At 36.5% G+C, this 24,661-nt stretch overlaps 3 protein-coding genes across 7 annotated transcripts; 2 read left to right on the forward strand and 1 right to left on the reverse strand.

The window, feature by feature from the left end:
* Positions 1-106: 106 nt before the first annotated feature.
* On the reverse strand, positions 107-11,898 carry LOC109095362 (ER degradation-enhancing alpha-mannosidase-like protein 3). 4 transcript variants are annotated; one of them, XM_042728902.1, is made up of 22 exons: positions 11,617-11,897; positions 10,689-11,262; positions 10,549-10,594; positions 9,326-9,426; positions 9,172-9,211; positions 8,958-9,070; positions 8,729-8,879; positions 7,109-7,243; positions 6,532-6,637; positions 6,313-6,410; positions 5,479-5,604; positions 5,313-5,396; positions 5,126-5,209; positions 4,812-4,936; positions 4,484-4,658; positions 4,247-4,392; positions 3,878-4,025; positions 3,530-3,721; positions 3,206-3,371; positions 2,279-2,464; positions 2,038-2,085; positions 107-1,102 (listed from the first exon to the last, which is right to left on the reverse strand). In XM_042728902.1, the coding sequence occupies exons 2-22, from the start codon at positions 10,799-10,801 to the stop codon at positions 804-806; spliced, it is 2,682 nt and encodes an 893-aa protein (XP_042584836.1). In that variant the 5' UTR covers positions 10,802-11,262; positions 11,617-11,897; the 3' UTR covers positions 107-803. The 4 variants fall into 4 exon arrangements, with proteins under 4 accessions (XP_042584836.1, XP_042584837.1, XP_042584834.1 ...); XM_042728903.1 differs by having other exon boundaries at positions 4,496-4,658; positions 10,689-11,898; XM_042728900.1 differs by having other exon boundaries at positions 10,689-11,897.
* Positions 11,899-13,080: 1,182 nt separating this feature from the next.
* LOC109095363 (N-acetylneuraminate lyase) lies at positions 13,081-15,972 on the forward strand. The gene is made up of 11 exons (XM_042728944.1): positions 13,081-13,224; positions 13,420-13,487; positions 13,591-13,664; positions 13,766-13,853; positions 14,146-14,203; positions 14,409-14,484; positions 14,577-14,669; positions 14,808-14,956; positions 15,065-15,111; positions 15,477-15,561; positions 15,677-15,972. The coding sequence occupies exons 1-11, from the start codon at positions 13,213-13,215 to the stop codon at positions 15,770-15,772; spliced, it is 846 nt and encodes a 281-aa protein (XP_042584878.1). The 5' UTR covers positions 13,081-13,212; the 3' UTR covers positions 15,773-15,972.
* Positions 15,973-19,279: 3,307 nt separating this feature from the next.
* On the forward strand, positions 19,280-22,495 carry LOC109095361 (vesicle-trafficking protein SEC22b-B-like). 2 transcript variants are annotated; one of them, XM_019109065.2, is made up of 6 exons: positions 19,280-19,495; positions 20,301-20,312; positions 20,422-20,531; positions 20,700-20,860; positions 20,951-21,097; positions 21,182-22,495. In XM_019109065.2, the coding sequence occupies exons 1-6, from the start codon at positions 19,421-19,423 to the stop codon at positions 21,334-21,336; spliced, it is 660 nt and encodes a 219-aa protein (XP_018964610.1). In that variant the 5' UTR covers positions 19,280-19,420; the 3' UTR covers positions 21,337-22,495. The 2 variants fall into 2 exon arrangements, with proteins under 2 accessions (XP_018964610.1, XP_018964611.1); XM_019109066.2 differs by lacking the exon at positions 20,301-20,312.
* Positions 22,496-24,661: the final 2,166 nt, after the last annotated feature.

Raw genomic sequence — 24,661 nt, forward strand, 5'->3', positions numbered from 1 at the left:
ATTAGCCATTGGGCGCAATGGAGCAATGGCGCCCTCTGGCGGAGCCTTCAGGACGCTTCGCACGTCTCCTTCATCCTTGGAAAAAAGTCTGTCACTCACTGACATGCAAAGTTGTCACCTGTGGTCCTTTAATGCTTTTCTTCAAAAACATTGACCTCATTATAAAGTCATATTAGCTGGACTGAATGTGTAAGACCATTAAATACTTAATGCAGAAGGCTGGAAGAAGCATTTTTGATCTGCAGGAGATATGTTTGTATGGCTCCCAGGCTGATTCGCTTATTAATCAAAAACAATAAACATACATACAAACACTCAAACATATACACATATATCATTCCATAAAGTTCTTCATATTTTCTTTTTTCAGACCCTGCAAACTGAGACAAGAACCGAGTATGAATCCTATTGCAAAAAAGCAATTTGTCACAGTTAAACCAGCCATTAAAGTAATCAGTCCTTCAGACGATTAATCAGCACTGATGATTTAAGCCTGCGCTTCAATAATCAGGGAATCCATTTGTTAGAAGGAAGACAAAAACAGGACTAAATGTGCACCCTAGGCATGTAGAGAAAGAGACAAGTGGTAATGTGTGGGTGAGATCTGCAATAACAGTTTTTCAGCGTTCAGTTGAAGAAAACAGGAAAGAAAAGCCCCTGAGAACTGGCCGTAGAAAATGAGCTCTTCGAGTTAGAGTTCATAATCATGCCTGTCTGATATATTGACCCTATTCGACAGAACCGATTTATCAGTCTGTGCTATGGCTGGGACAACCTAGTGGAGTCCGAGATGGAGGGGAATGTCAAAGCTCATCCTTCTCCATCTGCTTAAACGCTTCCAAGTCCTCCTGCCAATCAGCCATCAGCGAATCCTCCGATTGGCTGCTGGAGTCTCCGTCCACCGCTGGCTCCTCCCCTTCATCCACTGAGATGTAACTGCTAAGTCCCTCCGCTGGCTGAACTGACTCTTGTCCTACGACTGAGTCGTCTGTTGTCTGTTCCTGAGTAGTTACTTGTGATTGGTCGACAGGTTTTGAAGAGGCAGGAGAAGTGTGGTCTTTCTCCTCTGTGGGGCAGTCCCCTTCTTCTGCTCCATCCGTACCTAGAAAAAGAAGTCAGTTGAATGAACTACAAGGAAACTAATTAATATCAATCATTCATCACTGATAAAACCTAGTAGGCCACATGAGGTGTGGAGAATGACCAGAAGTTGCACTAATACAAGTCCATAAACTTTTGGTGTGTTCAAGTGCTCAGCCGAGATGCATTACCATTTAGACCTGGTTGTTATGTGTTTAAATACATCTTCTGTGACCACTTGTGTTTGGATTTTGTCCAGACCCTCCCCTCTCGTTTCATCACACGGTTATTTTGTGGAAGTGCTGAGTAACGCGCACAAATACGATTGAATGAAGGAAGTATTACTCTGCTTATAAGCGAGCGGGAAAGGAAGCAAATGGTAACATCAGTTCCAATTGTAATCAAGTTGGAGTGAATTATTTTGGTGCACTTTCTCAAAACACGTCCCATAATGCTCACGTGTTAGATCAGTGGGCAGAAAGTAGGTAGTCCTTTGTGGGTGTTCGAACACTTCTACCACATAAGTGTCTACGTTATGAAAGAAATTTGGTCGAATTAGTTTTTTCAACTACCACTGGAAAGTGGTCAAAAGTGAAGAAGTTCAAAATGTTTTAGACTCCATCTATACCTGTATTTAATGTTTTCCACTTGAGCTCTGACTGACAAAAACACATATTGATACCAGGTGTAAACAGATCCTTAACTAGTTTAATTGTAAATGAAAAATAATCATTTAGTTAATTTCAATAAATTTACCATCAGTACAGACACTGCATCTATTTTCTTACTGACATGCCTCCAACTCAGAAACTCAGGGCCTAAAGAATGTTCAGAATTTCCTACTTGGTGATGGCATTTATTTTCATTCAACTAGTAAATATGATCTTTGCAACATGATTTATTAAAAACAAGTGGGTTTGATGCATGAAGGAAAACCCATAGAGGAGGGGTACTTACTGCCATCCAACAGGGCGCCCCGGAGGGCTTTCCCCTTAAATATGGATTCTGCTCATCCAAGAAGGAAGGGGGAAAAAAGTAGTGGAAAGGGAAAAGAGTTACAAACACAGAGTGAAAGAGTAATAAAGGAAGAATAATTAGAAAGGAAAGAAAGTTGATGATGCAACGTGTACCACCTTCCTCACATAGTAACATTTTTTTTCATATTCATGTCTTCGCACTGTCTTAGAAAGTCTCTCACCTCTGTCTCTAGCTTTATCACTGAGCAGCACCTCCACCTCCCTGTTCTCCTTTAGAGCCTCCAACAGGATGTTACCCTCTTTGTGGAACAGGAAAAGAAGTGGTAAAGTGACATCATCAGTGTTCCGCCCATCTCCCGCCATTTGGAACAATGGAGCCGTATCACTGCTGCTGCCCTCATTGTCATCTAAACAGAAACGACAAAGAGAGAGAGAGAGAGAAGAGAATAATACTAAGACCGATTGATTCTGTAGAAAACATTGTTTATATTGTTAACTAAAACCATTTAATCATTTTTGCTCATTAAAAATGTGAATAAATTAAAAAGGGGCTTAAACTTAAAAAACAAGAAAATTATGAATGTTGTTTTGGCAATTAACTAAAATAAAATAAGTTGAAGTACTAAAGTAAAAATACATTAAAACGATTCTGAAAAACTAATAAAAATGACTAAAACTACAATGAAAACTGAAAATACAAAAATATGATTTCATCAAAATTCAAAATATGGAATATAAATAAAACTAAAATAGCACTGGAACCAAGGCAATAAAAATATTATAATGAATAATTTTAAGCAGCCATGGTCAAATATAGTCCATTAACTAGATCAGGGGGTTTTAAACAGGGGTCCAGGAGGTCCCAGGGGCCCAAAAAAGGGTTTTAGGCAGGTCAGTGGAAAATATGAGAGGAAAAAAATACTAAAGGGTTGATTTTGAGGCTGTCAACTTAATAAAAATGAAATATTTTCCAGATAATATTTTAATAATTTGTTTGGGTTTCAGTAACAATATAAAGGCCACCTATCTAAGTTTGTTTAGAGGGGGAGTTCTTTGTGAGGAAATCATTACATTTAGGAGACACTGGCATCAAAAGAATTGAAAACTCCTGATCTAGGTGACTTGACTCCACATGAAACATATCTCACCTATGACGATGCCTCCAATGGCCCCAGCTTTCTGAATGTGCCTGGCCTTTTCTGCAAACATGCACTGGCCTCTTTGCAGCAGAGCAATGCGGCCTGCCACAATTTCACCATTACTCAACTCAGAACAGCCCTTATAGGGCTCCGCTACAGTTACGAACCCACGCACCTAAGAGAGAAGAAAAAAAAGAGAACAAAATACACAGTACAGCATTACTAAAAAAATGTATACCCTGTAGCAAGAACAAACCAAGAACAACACAGGAACACAGAAATAGCCAAAAGTGAGAAAGCTCATAATAAAAGGTCAGAGTTAATCATACTCACTCCAGAACTGCTTTTGGAAAGATCCATTCCGAACTGCGCAGGGCCTGCAGTCAAAACCACTCTACCAAAAAAGGGGTGCGAAACAATCTGAACCGCTCGTGGAGGAAGCTGCTCTTTCTGCTGCTGGCTGGACAGCTCCATCATTTCCTGCATGAAACGCATGCCGTCTTCTGCAGCGACTGCGCTCACCGCCTGCAGTGAGGAAGAAAGGGACATTTTGTTTGAATTATAATTCCTTTATTATTTATAATATAATAAAATATAACATTTGTGTTTATAACTATTGCCTTAATAAGAATAAAATAGTTTTAAAAAGATAAACACTGGCTTGCTGGGTCTGCATGGTACCTGTGTGGCATGTTGAACGAGTTGTACTCTGCCATCCTTCAAATGGATGAGACTGACACCCATTCGCCTCAGCAGCTCCAGATGTTCAGGGTTATTGGCCATGAAGTCTTGTGCCCTAAGAGGAGGACGTCCCATACCAGGTTCTCTGCTAAAAGACAGATGAAAAGAAAACATTAAATATCTTCTTGAAAATGTCCTATAATTTTAATTAGTTTTAATAGTTTTTTTGATAAAAATTATTTTAAAATAGAGCATCTGATATTATAGCTGTAACTATACGTAATGCTAATTATACATCTCATTTCTATAATATAAAATTATGTAAATTGCTATTTAAACATAGACCAGCTGGTTATATCACTTTCTCACCGATGAGTGGTTGGGCGCGGACAACTGTTATCCACCGCGCTCTTAATTGGTTCGCGGAGATTGCGTGGGAAGGCGGGATCAGGAAAGAGTAGGCGGGTGTTAGGGCAAGTCCACTCAAAATTTGAGTCATCAAGCTCTTCTCCAGCCTGGGGTGACAGAGAGATAGTATATCAACATTTGATAGATTTAAAGAGGTACACAAACAGTAAAAACTGCTATGGCGCTGATGTGCAGTACCATATTGTTTACCAAAGGGGGCGCCTGTGAGTTTGAAGCAGTGGAGAGGGAAAGAGGCAACAGATGAGCTTCTGTGGTAAAGACGTAGTCCTCCACATTAAAATGCAAATCCTCCTCCTCAGCAAACAACAGGAACAGGTACTTAAACATCTCCGCCAGGAAAAACGAGTCCATGCTGATGAAGTGAATTAAATGTTCCATGAGACAGCCTATCGCCCACTCTTTACTCATAAACACTCCCTTCACAAAATCTTCTCAAACTATTTGTACAAAAATATTTTATACGAACCAACATCCTCTTTAGCTACCCACAAACTCCTGCTCTTACCGGTCCTCGTGACTCCCTGTCCTCACATCCTTCATAGCAGCGAAGCCACAGGGAACCCGAGCGAACCGGTTCAGGTTCTCCAGTATGGTACGGCCCACCTCCAGGTAATATGGATCTCTGGTTGCTTCAGAGGAAATGAAGCATTTGGATTGTCTCAGTGGTTAACAACATTAAAGTACATGGTCGAATGCACTACAGCAGGGGCAGTGCAGCGTGAAGGAGGTCACATTTGCAAGTTGAAGAGAAGGAAAATTATGAGAGTGAAGGAGATGTTGTATTGAGATTTAGTTGAGAACTCAGTGACACCTCTGTACCTTGTAGAGGAAGTAGGTGCTTTCTGCAAACTCTGGCCGGAGGGGATGCTGAGCCCAGTGAACCCTGAAATCAGTGGTGAAGGCCTGGCGAGACAGTACGTGAGGGGGTGGGCCAAAGTCAAGAAGAGTTTGTAAACCACAGACATTGAAGAAATTGAAAAGACAGACAACAGAAAAGAGGTTCTACCTCAGGGAGGAAGTTGTGCTTCTTGGTAACCTGATAAAGCATTTCATGCGTCTCTATGGCTGGCTGGATATCCCCCTTTAACACCTGCAATGAGCAGAAGGGAGCAGAGCTCCTACATTTGGATTTTCATGATGAATGAAAACAAGACTGATTACTGATTACTCACCTGCAATCCAGGGAAAAAGGCAAGCAAGGAGTCCATCCAGGTGCGAGCTGGCAGCAGGGGTTTGTGGATGTGGACGTCCAGTAGCAGAGGAGGTTGGCTAATATACTTCATAATGGATGCATAGTGCTGAAATACATGCCAAGCAAACACAATTCATGAATACAGACGAGATAAAGAAACCTGCTATATCATAGCAGACAAAACTAAAATGAGAGTCACACTAGAAAAAGTATTAAAATTTTTTTGGAAGATATAATGTCACGTTCCAGGGCTTTTGTTGTGAATAATGATCAATTATAAAATAAATACAATTATAATATTAATATAATGTCTAAAAAATATATACAAATAATAAATAAAATGCTAAAATATACAAACTACTCCAGCCTACTAAAATAAACAAATAATACATTATTAAAAATATTAATTATAAATTATTATGAACTAATAAATGTGTTATTATAATTTTTTAAATAAATCATAATGTTAAAAGACACAACCTACTCCAGCCTACTAAAATAAACAGAAAAAAATAGTACACAAGACAAAAAGTCTAAACATACACATGCATATGAAATTATGAAAGTGAATGGAGTCTCTTCAAAGTCAATATGAATATTGAGTTTGATACCCATTTACAGTAAGAGTAAAAAAGGTCTCCATCTGGGATTGATTGGATTTCCAAAATTGTCTAAATATGACAGATGTGTGGAAAAAATGGGTTGAAAAATAAGACCACTTGGTTGTGCAAACTGAAAAGGAGATTCATTTCAGTGGCACTGCAAGCTATTACAGGATTATAATGACTTTAACAAAAGAATGACAGATACTCACAGTGTTAAAGCGCTGCAGAAATCGATCATCCCCAAGTAATATATAAGCCTTCATTAAGTACTCATAATAGGAATCTATGCCTGCCCCAACTCCGCTGTCTGTTAAGGGAACAATTACAAAAAACATCATGATTCAGACTTGATGTTTCCCTAATTTGTCCGTATATAAGCACATTTGTTTCATGTCTTGGGTGGGTTGTTGGGTATGATTCAGTCTCACCCCTGCGGACCCACTCTCCTGAGTGGATATTGATGGTTGTTCCCACTAGATTACTGTGCCTCTGTCTCTTTTCCCAAAGGAAGTCAAGAGCTCTTCTCGCATGAGCCTGTAAACAATACAACAGTACACCAACACCTTAAATACTTCAATAGATTTAGTCATCGTAAGCCTCTTTCACAACATTCCTGACTTCATAATACTTTTCATAGTTCACAACGAGTCACGCTAATGTTGTCTTTGTCTTACAGATGGTACAGTTATGTCATAAGAGATCTGTGTGATAATTTTTAGACAGTGTGTACAAACATTCCAGGAATCAATACTTCAGGCTAAAATGATGTCAGTGCTTCATTGTTAGTTTGTTACATAACAATCACATCAGTATTTCTACTAGCTTGGTGACCTTAAGTGCTCTAGTCAACATGAATTATACAAAACGCAAGGTTTTCAAACATTTCTCTGTACCCTAAAAATAAATATTTATCTGGAGATTATGTAAGGACATTTCTGAATGTTATATGAAAAACTTAACAAAAGTGTGACATTTGTTCACATTTCCAACATTAAGCTATTTTACCTCAAATGTGGGGTCCCCAGTAAAGCGGCTCAAGGCTGCAAATTCTAGAATGATTGTCCCAGCACAGGCAGTGCAGGTGTCCGTTTCGGTGCCTGTACGGGTCTCAGGTCCACGGACTCCATAACGCAGGTTCACCTGTAAATGCATGATCACAAATTTTGGATATCAAAAATACAGTAAAACGAGTAATAATGTAAAATACTATTATGATTTAAAAATTCATATTTTGCATTTTAATAGGTTTTAAAATGTAATTTTGTTCCTGTGATGGCCATTACTTCTGTCTTCAAAGTCACATAATCATTTTAGCGCTTAAGTAACATTTTTCTTTTTCATGTTGAAAATATTTAGATGCCTGTTTTCATAAAAACTGCAATTTCAACATTTTTTCAGGACCTTTTAATAGATAGAAAATCAAAAATAAACAGCATTTTTTTTTTCAAGTAGCAATCTATTATTATTAACTATAAGCTATTATTATAAAATCTCTATATTTCTTCTTGTTCGTATTTCGATTTGTTAAATCAAACGTCAGTCATTCTGAGCTATTTCAAGCCCAGAGTTGATTATTCGAAAATAACTGCTTTGATCTAATAAGTCATATCCAATGGCTCTGAGTGCAGTTATTGGATAGCACTAGACAGATTGGAGATTAATCCCAATAAAGATACAATTAAAACCATTATATTAAAATACATTTAAAACAGTGTATTTCAATAACTTAAGCAGCATGCAGATCCTCGTGTCAGGACTGTGGCGACAGCAATGGGAACAGTCCCTTAGCTCGCTCACATAGTGTACCATATATCTATAATAATGGGAAAACATATTTTTATGATATAATATGTCATTATTACGGAAAAAAATTTCATTTTAACGAGAGAAGATGTCCTTTTAACAAGATAATTATATAGTTTTAACGACATAACATCTCGTTATTATGAGAAAATGTCATTTTAACGAGAAAAGATGTCCTTTTAACGAAGTAATTATACAGTTTTAACGACATAACATCTCATTATTACGAGAAAATATGTCTATTTAACGAGAAAACATCTTGTTATTACGAGACAATATGTCGTTTTAACAAGATAATTATGTAGTTTTAATGACATACCTCTTTTTTACGAGAAAATATGTTATTTTAACGAGCAAAGATGTCGTTAAAACGACATAACATCTCGCTATTACCACATAATTGAGTGGAAAAAATTATATGTGTGTGGCAGCAATGCGTCACCATAATCAGGTATTCCAGAGTTGTCAGCAATAAGTTCTGTGAATGTGAGTATACAGCAAAACTGCATGTCTGTATAATGAACTAACAGCAACTGGGAAAGGGGTGGTCATGCTGATAATGAGATTGTGCAGCCATTGGTGGAAGTCACACAGTTCATTTCCCTAAGCCAGACTTCAACAAAGCACTGCTGCGATCAGAACAGCAGATTCAAAAGTGATTCAAAACAAGAGAATTAATGCTCTAAAAAAGAGAGATTAATGTTCTGAGCAAGACCATAGCATGTCTAAAAAGACTTGAAGAGGGACATATTTCCATTCCAGGGATGATTTTGATCATTCATATTGTATACGCAATGCATGTAAATGTGTGCAATTACTCACTCTAGGATAAGGCAGGCCACTGCTGGTGTTAAATGCAGGTAGCAGTCTGAGTCCAAGATCTTTGGCCATGTGCAGCAGCTCATCCTGGTACCAGACCATTCGGCCACTTTCTTTCAACATGACAGCCATGGAATGGCCTCCCAGTAGTCCACTATGGAGAACAGTAAAGTTCTAAATTTACTCTGGGTTCAAAAATGTAGTCTTTTACTCTGACAGATGCCTTACTCACCCCAGCACCCGGATGTTGGTCTCAAATACGGACACCACAATGTCATTATCCAACCGTACATCCGCCACCACTCTCCTCACCGCCTCCTCGAACTCCACCGTCTTATTTAACAGCTGTGAGGTGTCAGAACAGGTCATGAGCAAACAACCCTGGGTTTGACTATACATATGAGTGTTTGTATGCAGTTTCAAGTTCTGTTTGAGATGTTACTCACTGCAAGAGTGTCAAGAGTGTCAATGAGAGTGAGGGAAAACCTGAAGGAACAGGAAAACATGTTTTCATCTCTGTCTTTCTTTAAAAAGAACTAAATAAAAAGAAATTTCTACACCTCTATTTCTACATCTTTATTTTCTCTCCAACAGACTTACTTCCCCAGGGCATCATCTATATCCCCTCGACTGGGCTCAAGTCCACGTACTCTCCCACGGCAAGTCAAAGGCATCAGCTCATCTGCGGGGTAGGCATGGTCCTGTCAAAACAGAGATGAAAAGCGATGAAATCAGGCAGATTTTAATTATAATGCTGTTCTCTCAAACATTAATCTGCCTCCCCTATCCTCGCCATCCTTCTGTGCACGTTTTTCTTTTTAACTGCAGGTTTCCACATTCCGTTTCATACATCTTATGTTTCCAACATGCTTGGAGACACTTCTGGGCATAACAGAGGCTTCTGGGGACTATTTTTCACTGTTTAGGAACATTTATTGGCAAACCAGTGATGTTAACGGCTAATCTAAATAAAAATTCTTGCTTCATTTACTCACATTCATGTCCAGATTGATATGACTTTATTTATTCTGTGGAACTTGAAGATATTTAAAAGAACATTTCAACTGTTTTTGTCCATATAATGAAAGTCAGTGGAGTCCAAAACAACACTTGACTGTATTTCATTGTATGGAGCAGAAAAAAAAAAAATTAATTATAAATTTTTTTTTTGTTTTTTATAGGAGAGATATATAGTGTAACACCTGCATACAGTGTTAATTTACAGTAATTACTTTATTACTAAATTCATACTAGTAGCAATAAATCATGCATAATTATATACAACTAAAAATAAACCAATCCCTAAACCTATGGTACGTAATTTTTGCTACTGAGAAGATTTTTTTTTTTTGTTTAAAGTTTGACTGTAAGATTTTTTTTAAATCAATAATATATAAAGTCAGTGTTTTTTTTTTTAGATTTTTATAATTTTATTGTTAAAGATTTATAATGTTATAAAAGATTTCTTTAGTATCACAGTCTCCACAAAAATATTAAGTAGCACAACTGTTTAACATTGATAACAGAAGAAATGTTTCTAGAGCACCAAATCAGCATATTACAATGATTCGTAACGCTGAAGACTGGAGTAATGGTTGCTGAAAATTCAGCTTTTTCACCACAGGAATATTTTATAAAAAATATGTTAAAATAGAAAACATTTATTTTAAGTTTATAATAATATTTCACATTATTACTGTTTTTACTGTATGTATGTACAAATGAATGCAGCCTTGGTAAGCATAAGAGACTGGAACAGTAGCATTAAAATTTCCTTGTACCCAACTGTTAACAAAGAAAGTTATCAGTCACTGTGTACATACCATGTAGTTTTGATAAGCGTGGTCAAACATTTCCAGCACTTGGTTCCTGAGAAGCAAAGACATTTGTCAAATAAAGAAAAACTTTCTGAATCATCCAGCAAGCAAGTCATAATTTTGTGTTTCCTCACACAGACCCATACCTCAGTTTACTCTTCTCATCTCTACTCATGGTTTCCGACAAACTGTTGGAGGTTCTCATAAGAAACAGCAGCAAAAAAGCAGGCAACATTGTTGCAGAATGAAGCATCCACATGGCTCACATCCACTGGTTTCACAATGGACTTCACGAAGATGAAGACACCTTAGGCAGGTGTCTATGAGTCAACTTTTCCTGTCTTAGATGTGTTTATTTAGCAACACGTTAGAGTTCATCCACCTCCGGTCCATCATTTTCAAATTTAATGTCAAAAAACATAATGCAGGGACGATTTAGTAACACCCACAGCATTTGAATACATTCACTGTTCCAGCTCAATAACTTTACAGTTCCTGTTCTTATCTGAACGTCTCACTTGGATGAATGCAGCTCTTGCATTTATGAGATGCTTCTAGTGTCAATTACAAATTGACTAAGGAAGAAAGAACGATCAAGTCAAATTTTCCTCAAAAGTCTTCTCGTTTGTATCACTCAGACAATTGCTGTTGTCTCACCTGCCTGTCACCTTGATAACACGTTGGCACCCATGTGACACGTCTGCATGCTACTCTCATCACCTACAAAACAACAACAAAACTACATCACTGCAGATCCCCAGCAGAGACAGGCTCGAGAGGAGCTCCAGATGGGGCCATGGAAAAAAATGTTTCTTCACTAATAGCAACCATCACCATGGGTGACACGATCAGCAGTTTACATCCTCAGAAAGAAGGAGAGACAGCATCGTACTGATCCTATTAAAACTGATAACAATTAGATAAATAGTATGCGTGTCCCAGTGCCATCTTCGTGATACTAAAAACAAGTTTAAACCATGTAGAAAACGCTGCGGTGTTATTCAATAATAAAAATACCCAGCGAAATGTTGTTGTCAAGACGATACGATAAAAAAAAAAAAAAGATTTATTAACCCGTCACGCTTTTGTGTTTAGCTCGCCGGCTAACCCGTCGATGACAGTTCGGCACTACTGGACATATGTTATTGAGGCAGAAACACTGCTGAAACTAGCGGAAAGACCATCTTAAATCTGTTCTTCGATCATCCATGAGTGATTAGAAGGTCCATTTAGCTCTCCGATTCCGACAAATAAAAAATATTCCGTTTAATAGTGATTTTACGGCAGGTGTAATACAAAGGGCCAGACGTCTCTCTCTCAGAATCGCCGAGTGAATGATGACGATCACCCGTCTTACGACAGATCATAGGAGGACGTCAACATCCGCATCCGGGAATACGCCCCGTAAACAATGTAGTGCAAAAACTACAGCTCCCAGCATGCCTTTCGAGCGTTTTGATTTTACAACAAAGAAAAGAAAAGCAGAAAAGAAAAGAAAAGAAAAGAAAAGAAAAGAAAAGAAAAGAAAAGAAAAGAAAAGAAAAGAAAAGAAAAGAAAAGAAAAGAAAAGAAAAATTAAATTAAATATAAAGCAAGCATATATATATATATATATATATATATATATATATATATATATATATATATATATAAAACAGAATAAAAAAACAATAAATTATTATTATTATTATTATTACTATTATTAGAAGTAGTAGTAATGCAACTTACTAAAAGTACACTTTGTATGTCTGAGTTTGAGTACACGTGTAAAAAATATTTAAAAAAAATATAAATAAAAAATACAGTATTTATGTGTTATATTTCTTCTTTAGTGTGATTAATTTAATGTCAAATTATATTAAAATGTGAAAAAATTATTTAGTTGTGTGCTTATACGTAAAATTCTACCTATAAAAATCACCCCACGAGACTAAGGAAATAGTGATATTGTTCCAAAAATTATCAAAATTTATTAATTATTTCAGAACAAAAGAAAATGAAAAAATACTATATAAAAAACATAAAATATAAAACATTTAAATATAATAAAATTAAAAACATGAATAATAAAGAATCTTAAAAGAATCTGTGAGTTAAATATTAATACGATACTAATATCCTTTGTCATGCACCTTACAAAGATTACATTTTGTATATGTGTGTTTGAGTTTGCTTTTTATTTTATATTGGTAATTACTATGTAATATAATTGTGAATTAAATTTATTTACTAGATATTTATGCTGTTTAAACGATTTTTTTTTCCAGTTTACATAATTTATTACTCCAGTAAGCAATATGCTCCAGCCGCAATGTCTCTCTCACGTGACATGAATGATTTTATAACTAGAATGCAGATGTTTCATAACTAGGTGAAAGTGAAGATTTTATTAAATGTAAAGAATGAAATCCCACCACACTGAATGTATTCATTACAACATATTTCTTAATGTAATGCATTAAACGTCCTCTAAATAAAGTAACTGCCTGATTTATCACATATTTTACTTTTCAAGATGTAGCAACAAGTCTGCGCACGCTTCCTGTTAAGCACGCATCACATGATTGTCTTCTGCAGTGACGTCATTCACACACTCGCACGGAACAAAAGGCAGACAGTCAGGTGACTGTCAAGAGAACACAGCCCGAGCTCTTTAAACGCTTTTAGCGAATGAGAGAGAAGGTAAGAGATTGTCTTTTATGTCTGGAATTAATTCAAATGTAGTTGGTCGGCCAAGTTTAATAATTATGTTGTGAGATAGAGAAAGAAAACAGAACTTGAGACTTTTCAGGGCCATTTAAAACCGGATTCCTAAACAAGGCTCAGTAGGCTTACGTGATTGACGTTTTCTCAATGTTGTTGTGAATCTATGCACAGATGTCTAGAAGCGTAAAAAAGCTCACTGGGCTCGTGGCAGCTACATTCACACCACTCACTGCAGAAGGGTAAAATATTTCATTTCTCAATAAAAGTATTACAGAATCATTTGCCTGAGGTGCAGTGGTCTGGTCACTGATCTGTTCTTCTTTGCTGTTTTTTTTTCCCCAGGGAGATCAATCTCTCTGTAATTGGACCATACATTGATTACTTAATAGAGAAGCAGAATGTCAAGAGTGTGTTTAGTAAGTCAAGTCTATGCATTTAATTAAAATTTTTGGGGAATAAGGCAACCTGTTTTTCTCATTTATATTATTTGTAACCTAAACCACCTTGTTTTTGGTAGTTAACGGCACAACAGGTGAGGGCTTTTCTCTAACTGTGGACGAAAGGAAGCAGCTTGCTGCAGCTTGGTGCCAACATGGAAAGGCCAAGTGAGTTATTGCACATTTATAGTGTTTATTCAGCTATGGACAGTAAAAATGTCTAAGGGGACAAGGGTTGTTAATCTTGACAAAATGTTAACAGACAAATATTTTAATGATATAAAATATGTTAATGATGTTTCAGGAAAAATGGCAAAAAAAAAAAAAACTTTTCTTAAAGTTCACGAGGCCCAAAGTGTGCAAAGTTAAAGAAACATCCGAAATTATAGCTTTATTGATTTTTTTTCCTTATAAAAGTATCCATTGGCAGAGGTTTCATTTCTTTTATGTGTGTGTTAAGGCTTGAGCAAGTGATTGTTCATGTTGGCTGCATGAGTATAAAAGACTCTCAAGAACTGGTGAGTGCACTCTTTCACAATCCCTTTTATTAACACGCATTAACTGCATTTTTACTTGGCTTTTTTTTAAATGGGTCTTTTCATGATAGATTTTGTATCATTTGTTTTTTTTTCATTTGTTTTTTATCATTTGGTGTTTAAGAGTTTGTTGATTATTTGTTTGTTTGTTATTTTGTTGCTGTGTGGGTTTTTTACTTTTCCTCAGGCTCGGCATGCCGCCAGTATAGGTGCTGATGGCATAGCAGTAATCTCTCCTTCCTATTTCAAACCCATTAATGCAGGTTTAAACCCCATTTTCCTAAACACTGCATTATTATTATTTTGTTGTTTATATTTCCAACAGTGCTTTTAATTGCTCTCCCTCTTTTCACAGATGCATTGAGGTTGTACCTAAAAGAAGTGAGCACCTATGCTCCAGATCTTCCGATGTATTATTATCATATTCCAGGCATGACTGGTGTTGCATGTAAGTGCAGCTCCCACATGTCATCATTACTGGCAGTAAAAACACTCACTGTAAATTCTTTAGAACTGCACAGTACAGAATGTGACAGATTCACACATACTCCTGTAGTCCAGTATCTTTTTTTCCTTTATTTTTCAGTGGATGCAGCTGATGTGCTAAATGGGATAGAGCGGATGATCCCCTCATTTCAGGGAGTGAAATACACTGGGACTGACTTGAGGGATCTCGGGCAGTGTGTCTGTTACAGTCAGTCCCATAACTGGTCTGTCATGTTTGGAATAGATGAGGTATACAATCCCCTCACTCATTCATCTACTGTATTTTTTTCTGCTAGTCTAACATTGAAATAATGTGGTTTTAATTTTATATATTTTGCTTGAAACTTTGTTTCGCAGCAACTCTTGGGAGCTTTGGTACTAGGTGTTCATGGAGCAGTAGGGAGGTGAGTGCCTGCATCATGCCATCCTGGAACTCTTTATCTGGCCTCAGTTGTAATGAATTCATGACCTTTTACTGTTTTTCCTGCTGTGGTGCAGATTTGGTTCTTGCATTCTGTTATTTAGTGACTGATTTGGTTGTTGGGAGTAGTGTAACCTAAGTTTTGTATTACATTATTATTTTAAAGGAATAGTTCATGCAAAAAATACTTTCGCCATCTACATCCTGGATGGCGATTTCAGCAAATTTTCATTTTGAAATGCAGAGCACAAATTCAGAGTAAGGGACACCATACTTGGCCACATGTCACATTCTTTCCTTTCCTTATTATTTTACTGAAGACCATGCAATGCTCTCTGTCCTCTGCAGCACATATAACTACCTCGGATGCAGAGTGAACCAGATGCTTGCTGCTTTTGATAATGGCAACCACATGCAGACCAGAGCACTGCAGGTACATCCTCCATCCCATTTTGCATGTGTAATTCTCATTTGGTGATGCTTTTGGACTTTATTTTATCAGCATGTTTTTAACTACAGAAATTAATGATTTGATTTTCTGTTTACAGTTTGAATTTATGGAGGTTATCACATTTGCTAAGAACCTTGGTGAGTTGATTGTTTTCCACATACATTACCTTTCAAATGTTTGGATTTCTTTTTGAAAGAAGTCTCTTATGCTTACCAAGGCTACATGTATTTGATTAAAATACAGTAAAAACAGGAATACTGTGAAATTTTATTACAATTTAAAAATAATTGTTCTGTATTTTTATATATTTCTAAATGTATTTCATTTCTGTGATGGTAAAGCTGAATTTTCAGCAGCAATTACTCCAGTCTTCCATGTCACATGATCCTTCAGAAGTCATTGCTGAATTGCTGAAACATTTTTTTCAAAGTGTCAAAAATGTCGAAATGTTGCCACTTATAATATTTATGTTGAAACAGTGGTTATTTTTCGATGAATAGAAAGTTTAAAATATTTTAAATATCGGCCGATAATTAATGCGTATCTCGTCAGTAAAGCCAGTTCTCTAATCAGCAGTAAATTCCATCAGGTGCGTAATTTCACACAGAGCAGCTGTTACTACACAGAGCCGTTGTTAACTGACAAGCTGTGCAAATCAGTGCTGATAATGTACATGGACTTGCGCAGCTTGTCAGTTATGTCAGGATGTGTGTGGTTTTGGGTGGTTTTAATTAATTATCGGCCGATATTTATCGTGCACCCCTAGAATATTTTGTAAGATAATAAAATGTCTTTACTGTAATTTGTGACCTATTCAATCCATCCTTGCTAAAAAAATATTCTTTAAAAAAAAAAACTTACTGATCTCAAAGGTGTAATTTGTGACCTATTTAATTAATTTTCTTGTGCATATTATTGCAAGGAAGTTTATTTTTTGACCTATTTAATCCATCCATGCTAAATAAAATTTCTTTAAAAAAAACTTACTGATCTCAAAGTGTCAGGGCTAGCAATGGGTCCTCCTCGACTCCCGCTGCTGCAATGTCCTGTCTCAAAGGCCCAGGCTATAGCACAGAAAATCAAGGACTTCTCTCAGGGACATTAAAATGAAAGGCATTTCATTGAACCTACCTGAAACTCCAAACAAATCATTTGTGTTGTTAGTGAGCTGTAAACGGTACCACATTTTTTACACTACAGTATATGTACTGTACCTTTTTTTCATACTTTATACTTGCTTTACCTTATTAATGTTTCGTTTTTTGTTGTCAACACATTTAGCATTTTGTTTTCTCTAATTAATAACATTAAAATGAAACAAGAAATTTTGGTAAACCTACTTGAATTACCCAACAGAGTTACATAATCCTCAGTGTTACAGATTTATTCACACCATGATATACTGGATGTTGTATACCTAAATGCTTTATGAGTTTTGCATGATTTGTTTGTTCTTGTCTTTTGTGTTAAAAAGCATACACATATAAAGTAATTTTAGTTCTGTTTTCTATTCTTTAGTACTGTATTGATTACCTTCTTTTAACTGATGTTGATGTAATTGTTAACTATCCAGGCTGCTGAGGCAGTGGTTGCTGGACCAGCCATGTCACCACTGTGCCCTTGGGCAAGACACTTACAAAAGTATTTCTATGTGACAAATGGTTTTACTCACAGCAAGTGCACTTGTAAGTAATTTTGGATGAAAATCATCATCACTATGACATGCATCACAAAATCCATTTCTCTGGAAGGGATATTTTAGATATACTCTTAATAATATTTAGATAACAGAATGAGTTCTTTTCAGATTCTATTCAAATGTTGGTGCTTTTGTCTATGGACACTAAATGTTTTGTGGAAAATCACATCCACCACACTGTTATAATCTCTGAGTTTCCCATGTTTGCAGAAAACTGCTCAAAAAGGGACATTTTTGTATGTTGAAATGGAATTAATAAAAATTATTATACATTATTGAATGCAAGACCCTGATTTGAAGTTCTTATTTGGCCTCATAGTAGCCTGGAATCTAACCACTTTGTCTATCTAGTCAGTGATTATTTATTTATTTTTATTATTAGTATTATTGTTTGGCATTACCTTATTTTCTTCTGCCTTTCCAATTTTTATTTGGGCTGTTAGAGAGCCCTAGAACAGAGGTGTCCAGTCCTGCTTCTGGAGGGCCACTGTCTTGCAGAGAACTTCAGCTGCAATAAAACACACTTGAACCAGCTAATCAAGGTCTCACTAAACATACTAGAAACTTCCAGGCAGATGTGCTGAGGCAAACTGGAGGTAAACTCTGTAGGACAGTGGCCCTTTAGGGCCAAGTTTGGACACCCCCGGCCTAGAAACTGAGAAATTTAAAAGACAAAGAATGTATCTCACTTGTTGTCTGATTAATCCAGCTGTCATAATGCTGTTATGTCATTGGCATTGCCCACTGTTATCTGTATTCCCCCCTGTTCAAGCCTGTGGTGGGAATCTGGTAGAAAGACATGGAACCAATCATACCTTTAAAGTGGATGAAATGTTCCTGCCTCCTTTGTCTTTTAGTTTAATTTCATAATCTCCCATAAACAGAAATCGTATATAACATTACATTTTTTTTTAGATCTTTAAAAACATTTGAATGAAATTAAGTCTGATTTCTTTTTATGTAGGCCTACTGATTTTTGGTCTTAAATACCTGTTTGTGTGGAAAACAGTGTAGGAGGGGTATGGTTAATGTTTCACTACTGTCTCAGCAGGACACATCTGAGACTGCACTATCATCACCTAATCAGTTGTTCTACAGCTGACTCCACTTTTTGACTGAAACAAGCACAGTATTTCACAGGACATGACAATTTATCAGCGGCAGCAGCAGAAACAACATTAGCAATTTCCTTCCCGTAAGAATACAAGTAAAGAGAACTAAACTGTGTCTGAAACAGACACCTCAGCTCTTTAATATTCAGGTCATGACCACATTTCCTGTAAAAAAAAAAAGATGCCTGACTACAAATTAGAGACTGTTTTTCTTTAACTGGACACATAGTGTGGATATCCTTTAAATTACTTGCATAACATCTCACGTTGTTATCAATACATTTTTGTTTTGTTTTTGTGTCTGGTACAGAAAAGCCACTAGTTCTTTATTCCTGGGTCTCTGTCCAAAATGCTGCTATTTAGTGTCTACTCTGTGCACCGGCCGCATCTGTCTCCAGTAACTGTCCTGACCAAACATAATGTTAAAGAACAACTGATTTGATCTTCGAGGGGGATCAGAAATCATAAGGACCACAGTTTTTAAATAGTGTTGTTGCTTTAATTAAAATTTAAGCTTAGGCCCTCTTTGATTTTGTGGGGCTGACGCAAAATAGGCACACAGATCAATCAGTTTACATTACTTTTATTTGAGTTATTTTATGTCCAGAAACGTATGTAAATATATTTATGTAACTTGTATAAATAAATATTCCATTGTGGACAGCTGACAACAAGATATGCGTCTACTCTTGTTAAAATAGGACGTTATACCTGCTAAACTGGTGAAAACAACTGTCCCCGGTAAAATATCGAATAAATGACTCAAAACGAAATAATTTTCATTAATTTCTGTCCTTCAGAGTCAGTATATAACAATATCTAATCCCCATTCACATGCGGAACCAATGATAGTGGTTTTAAAAAGTAAAACCCTGCGGGACAATAATACAGTGACGCCAAATATGCACGTATTTCCGGCCAGCTCAGCGTACGGGGGAGTGTTGTGAAGCTGTAATCCAGACACAGACACATTACAGCTATTAACTGCTTCGTATACACCTGCTGTGGGTAAATTTGACATTACAGCGAAATGGTGCTGCTGACAATGATCGCGCGGCTGGCGGACGGATTGCCGCTGGCGGCTTCAATGCAGGAGGACGAGCAGGTAAGAGCTCAGTGATATCTGTATGTTTTATCATTTACTTTAGGCCTATGCGTACTGTAAACGTAATAAATCAATGAGCAATATCAATGAGCATTACGTTTACTTCTAAAAGTGTCTAGTTATCTGGATTTGCAATCCACAACAGCAAAAGCTGCTTTAATCTGACCTTTATTAAATCAAATTACAGTTATTAGACGTATGTTGGAGTATTTACATTAATTTGAAATGTTTTATTTGGAATCTAACAGCGTAGTAAATCTTGAGCTATTATATTTTCTTCCATATCGTTTATTCTCGGTGTGAAAGATGTAATTGGTCACACAGAGAGAGGCTTCATTAGATGGATTCGCATCTTTTTGATCAGTTACAGCGCCCTCTTCTGTCATGATTTGAACTCACACCATTTGTCTTCCCACTATACTAAATGTAATCTTTTTTTTTTTTTTTAAATAGTGAAGTTTGTTTTGTTGTTGTATTGTTATTGTATTGTAGTTAAGATGATACATTTCTTCCATATTTTCCATAAAAAATGAGCAGGTGATTGTAACTGACACAAAACAACTTGATAACAATTTCCTATGTTTCATTTTTAATTTTTAATGAAATAATTGTTGATGTTTAGAGGATCAAGACAAAGTTTTGGGCTTTGGTAGATTTGAAAGAAGTAAAGGAAAACGCTTCCCTAGAATTACTCTGAATAGTGTTAATGTGACTTTAGTTGCCGGTGAGTTTTATTTTTTTTACATTTGTAACTTTATTTTGGTTTAGGTTTTATTTGTTTTCGTTTTTTCATTTTGTGATGAAGGCAAGTGAAAAGGTTTGTTCACCTTTAGCTTTGTAAAATCCCTCTGAAGAGGACTGAATCAAAAGTATCAGAGTAAGAGTGACTGTGTTTTTATCTAATAAATTTGCACTTTTGTTCTCAGATGGGTCGAGATCTCCAGCAATATCAGAGCCAAGCCAAACAGCTCTTCCGCAAATTAAACGAACAGAGTCCAAACCGATGCACCTTAGAGGCTGGATCAATGGCCTTTCAGTAAGTTCACTGTACACTACAGCTAAAATCATAAAATTATTGATCATAAGAAGGTGAGTTAATTGATTTCAAAATCACAGTACATTTTAGTTCTAGTTTTACACACAAAAATATGTGATCGAGGAAACGCATGGCTAATAAAAGATTTCTTCTCACCTTTTTTCAAAGCTACGTCATAGAGAAAGGTGTTTGCTATCTGGTGCTCTGTGAGGCCGGGTTTCCTAAAAAGCTAACCTTTGCTTATCTCGAAGATCTGCAAGCAGAGTTTCATGAACAACATGGAAAGAAGGTGCCCACGGTCTCCAGGCCCTACTCCTTCATAGAGTTTGGTAAGAGCCCTCACTCTCTCAATAACCAGAGTTTCATTTACCTCCCATCAAGAGACAAGCTTGTAATTCTGTTTTACTGCCTGTCCAAAGATACATATATTCAGAAGACCAAAAAATCATACATCGACAGCAGAGCACGCAGGAACCTGAGCAACATCAACACAGAGCTACAGGATGTACAGAGAATCATGGTGGCCAACATAGAAGAAGTTCTGCAAAGGGGGGAGGCCTTATCTGGTAAATACTTCTTGTGAACTTTTTTCCTTTTTAACATATTTGTAACATCTTTTTGTGAAAAAGATGTAACATGTTTTTTCTCAGCATTGGACTCGAAGGCCAGCAACTTGTCCAGCCTGTCCAAGAAATACAGAAGTGATGCTAAATACCTGAACACTCGCTCCACGTACGCTAAGCTAGCTGCGGGTGGAGTCTTCTTCATCATGCTGATCGTATACATACGCTTCTGGTGGCTGTGAAGTGTGGGATGTGCAGAGGGAAGAAAAGTTACAGGTGACAAGCAGACGGACTCTCACATAACAACAAGTTCACGTTGTGTTTTAAAGCTACAGCTTGTTCTTAAAGACTGTTGGATCTGGCAATTTCCCTCCTAACAGGCTGCCGAGTCCCTGAACTGATCCTCACTGGTATCTGTTTTATGAACTACACAGAAGTTTGTCTGCACTTGTTTGGAGTCTGAATGCGAAAGAGAGAAAGCTTGTTTTCCTGTACACTGTATGTCTTTGTAAAATCCCTCCATTCATGGAAATTAATCTTATATACTGTATAACAGTATACCATAGAGCAGCAGTGCATCCCAAAAAAGGTGAATTGATAATTCATTAACAGAAGTATGTTAATTCAGATTTGGAGTTTTAGCACATTGTGGGTTGGATCGCTTCCACTGGACACGTAATGCTTCTCATGCTATGGCTGTTAGGTAAGGTTACCTTCCAGCCAGGGGAGTAAACGTAAAATAAGCATGTGGGTCAGCTGTATTCGTAAAGCTTTGGTCCCCCCAATGATTTGCACAAAATTAATAATTGTACTGACCGCCCATTTAGGTTCTTATATATAAACCAGATATTCAAGAATTAAGCTTGTATCTCTTAAAGCCTTATAAAATGTAGTGGTTTATTAAGTCTTAGTTTGAATTTGTCTCAATTGTACATTTGTGTCGCATTTAGACCAGATATTTTGGAATTTTGGATTGTTTCCTTTGTGCAAAAGTTTTCCAACAAACAGCACTTGCACTGCAGCGAGGAGATTTGCGGTCATGACCAGTTACTCAGTCCAGACCAGATCATTGAATCTAGTGTCGTGGGAGAGTGGGGGCCTGCCACTTTTTCAAGAAGCAGAGATTTGGGTCAAATGCAATCCGGTGCAGTCTAGAAATACATACATCTGTATCTGTGGTCCTGCCTCTTGCATGGTTGCAGATATGATATATGACCTGGGTTTCAACAGCTTTCTCTTTCAGTGTTTACATTAATCTGTATTTCACTTGCATTAAAGAATTTAACCCACAGTAACCAACCAGACATCCATGTACCAACTGGATGAAGCTAAAATGCTCATCAGGAGAGAGTATGTTGGTCTCCCCAAACCTACAGTATAAATAAAATGATTCAAACTAAATTTTTATTTGCTTTTATCTGTTTTTATAGTTCACACTGACATTCATGTTTATTTGTAGTATTTTGATTGGTATTTGTCTCACTACAAGGTCACTGTCAATCTTACATACAGAAATGGTATCACTGGCCTGTGGCTATTTGGGTTTTTCAATGCCAAAGCAGGCCTTTTTTTGTTTGTTTGTTTTATGTAATTTAACATCCATGTTCATATCTAGTTCATTAGAATTATGGTTGAAGAGCATGAACTGATAATGAGAATGTCTAACATTAAAGGGATAGTTCACCCCAAAATGAAAATTCTGTCATTAATTACTCACCGTCTAGTCATTCTAAACCCATAAGACCTTCGTTCATCTTTGGAACACAAATTAAGATATTTTTGATGCATTCTAAGAGCTCTTTGATCCTCCCATAGACAGCAAGGGTACTACCTAGATCAAGGTCCAGAAACGTAGTAAGGACATCAGTAAAATAGTCCATGTGACATCAGTAGTTCAACTGTAATTTTACGAAGCTACAAGAATACTTTTTGTGCGCAAAGAAAAAAAAAAAAAAAAAAAAAAAAAAAATGTGCATGCATTGTTTACATGAAGCAAAAGTGTGTGCATGTGTCATGATACTCTCCAAAATGGAGGCAAGCCACAGCAGACTGGATGAGAAGGAGAACAAGAATTGTTGAACAAAGTAGTTATTTTTTGGTTTTCTTCGCGCACAAAAAGTATTCTTGTAGCTTCGTAAAATTATGGTTGAACTACTGATGTCACATGGACTATTTTACTGATGTCCTTACTACGTTTCTGGACCTTGATCTAGGTAGTACCCTTGCTGTCTATTGGAGGGTCTAAGAGCTGTCGGAATGCATCAAAAATATCTTAATTTTTGTTCTGAAGATAAACGAAGGTCTTACAGGTTTGGAACGACTTGAGGGTGAGTAAATAATGAGAGAATTTTTATTTTTGGGTGAACTATCCCTTTAAGTTACTTACCAAAAGTCTGTTCATAATTGCTGATTAAAAAGGGAAAAAACAGCCACAAATTAAAGGTACTTTCAGTATTTTTAAGTTATGTTTACCGCCATGACAGTAGGCTTCCTCCTCAATCATCTATCAGAAGGGTTAAAATTGGAGGTGTAAATGTCTTATTTATTAAATATATTTTCAGTTTTTTTAAGATTTTCTTGAGTTTTCAAGATATACTGGAGTTAAATAATCGGAACTGTGATATACATTGTGGTGACGTCTGATGTACGTGTTTTCATCTGAAAGATATTTTTTGACTTTGCTCATCAGCAATACATTTCCTTATATTTATATTTAATAGACATTTAGAAAATGTTTTTAATATAAAATAACATAAAACAATTTTTAAGAGATGGTTTTCACATGATCACACTTACATATGTTTTCTGGATGAAACGCTCTTTAAACAACATTTAGACGTGAATAGTATTCAGCTATAGACTTTAGTCAGATAGATGCCATATTGGTTTTAACGCTGATTAATATTAGGCTGTGAGTGACAGACGTTTTTACAATACCACGTATTAAGTAAAATTTTATTACAATTTTAACTTTCAAAGAAATTTTGTCCAATGAAAGGGTTTTTTTTTAAGAAAGAAATTTTGTCATCTTAAGTTCAGCTGCTGAGCTATTAGTACATTCAACAACAGTACAATCCATTGAACGCACTGTACATCTATCCCTCACAGCCTTGTCTTCATTCTTTTCAAAACTTAAATATGGCGCTACCCTGATGAAGTTTCATGGATGTGATACTTTCCTATATATACTGTAGTTATAGTATAGTTATAATACTAATGTGATTAAGTGGGGTATGATCCATGGATGTGACGCTTTCCTAGTGGGAGATATGAGGTGGTGCATTTCCCGCCAGACTGGCTTGCTGTGAAAAACATTATATTTGTTCCATTTAAGTGTTTGAGTTCAGATGAAGCCCATTCAAAAGCCTGTTTTTGACAGGGACGCTTTTCTTTGCACACCACTGACCCTGTTCATTAGAACTCTTGATAAGAATCACAGACAGATGTGATTATAATCTACGTCCTCCCACACACTAAGCACTAGCTAGTAGCTACATGGATTTATGTGGTCAAACGAGACATTTTAAAAGACAGCTTCTCTATCGAGTATAATTCATTTTCTGACTA

Source organism: Cyprinus carpio, chromosome B8, assembly GCF_018340385.1.
Source record: "Cyprinus carpio isolate SPL01 chromosome B8, ASM1834038v1, whole genome shotgun sequence".
NCBI lineage: Eukaryota > Metazoa > Chordata > Actinopteri > Cypriniformes > Cyprinidae > Cyprinus > Cyprinus carpio.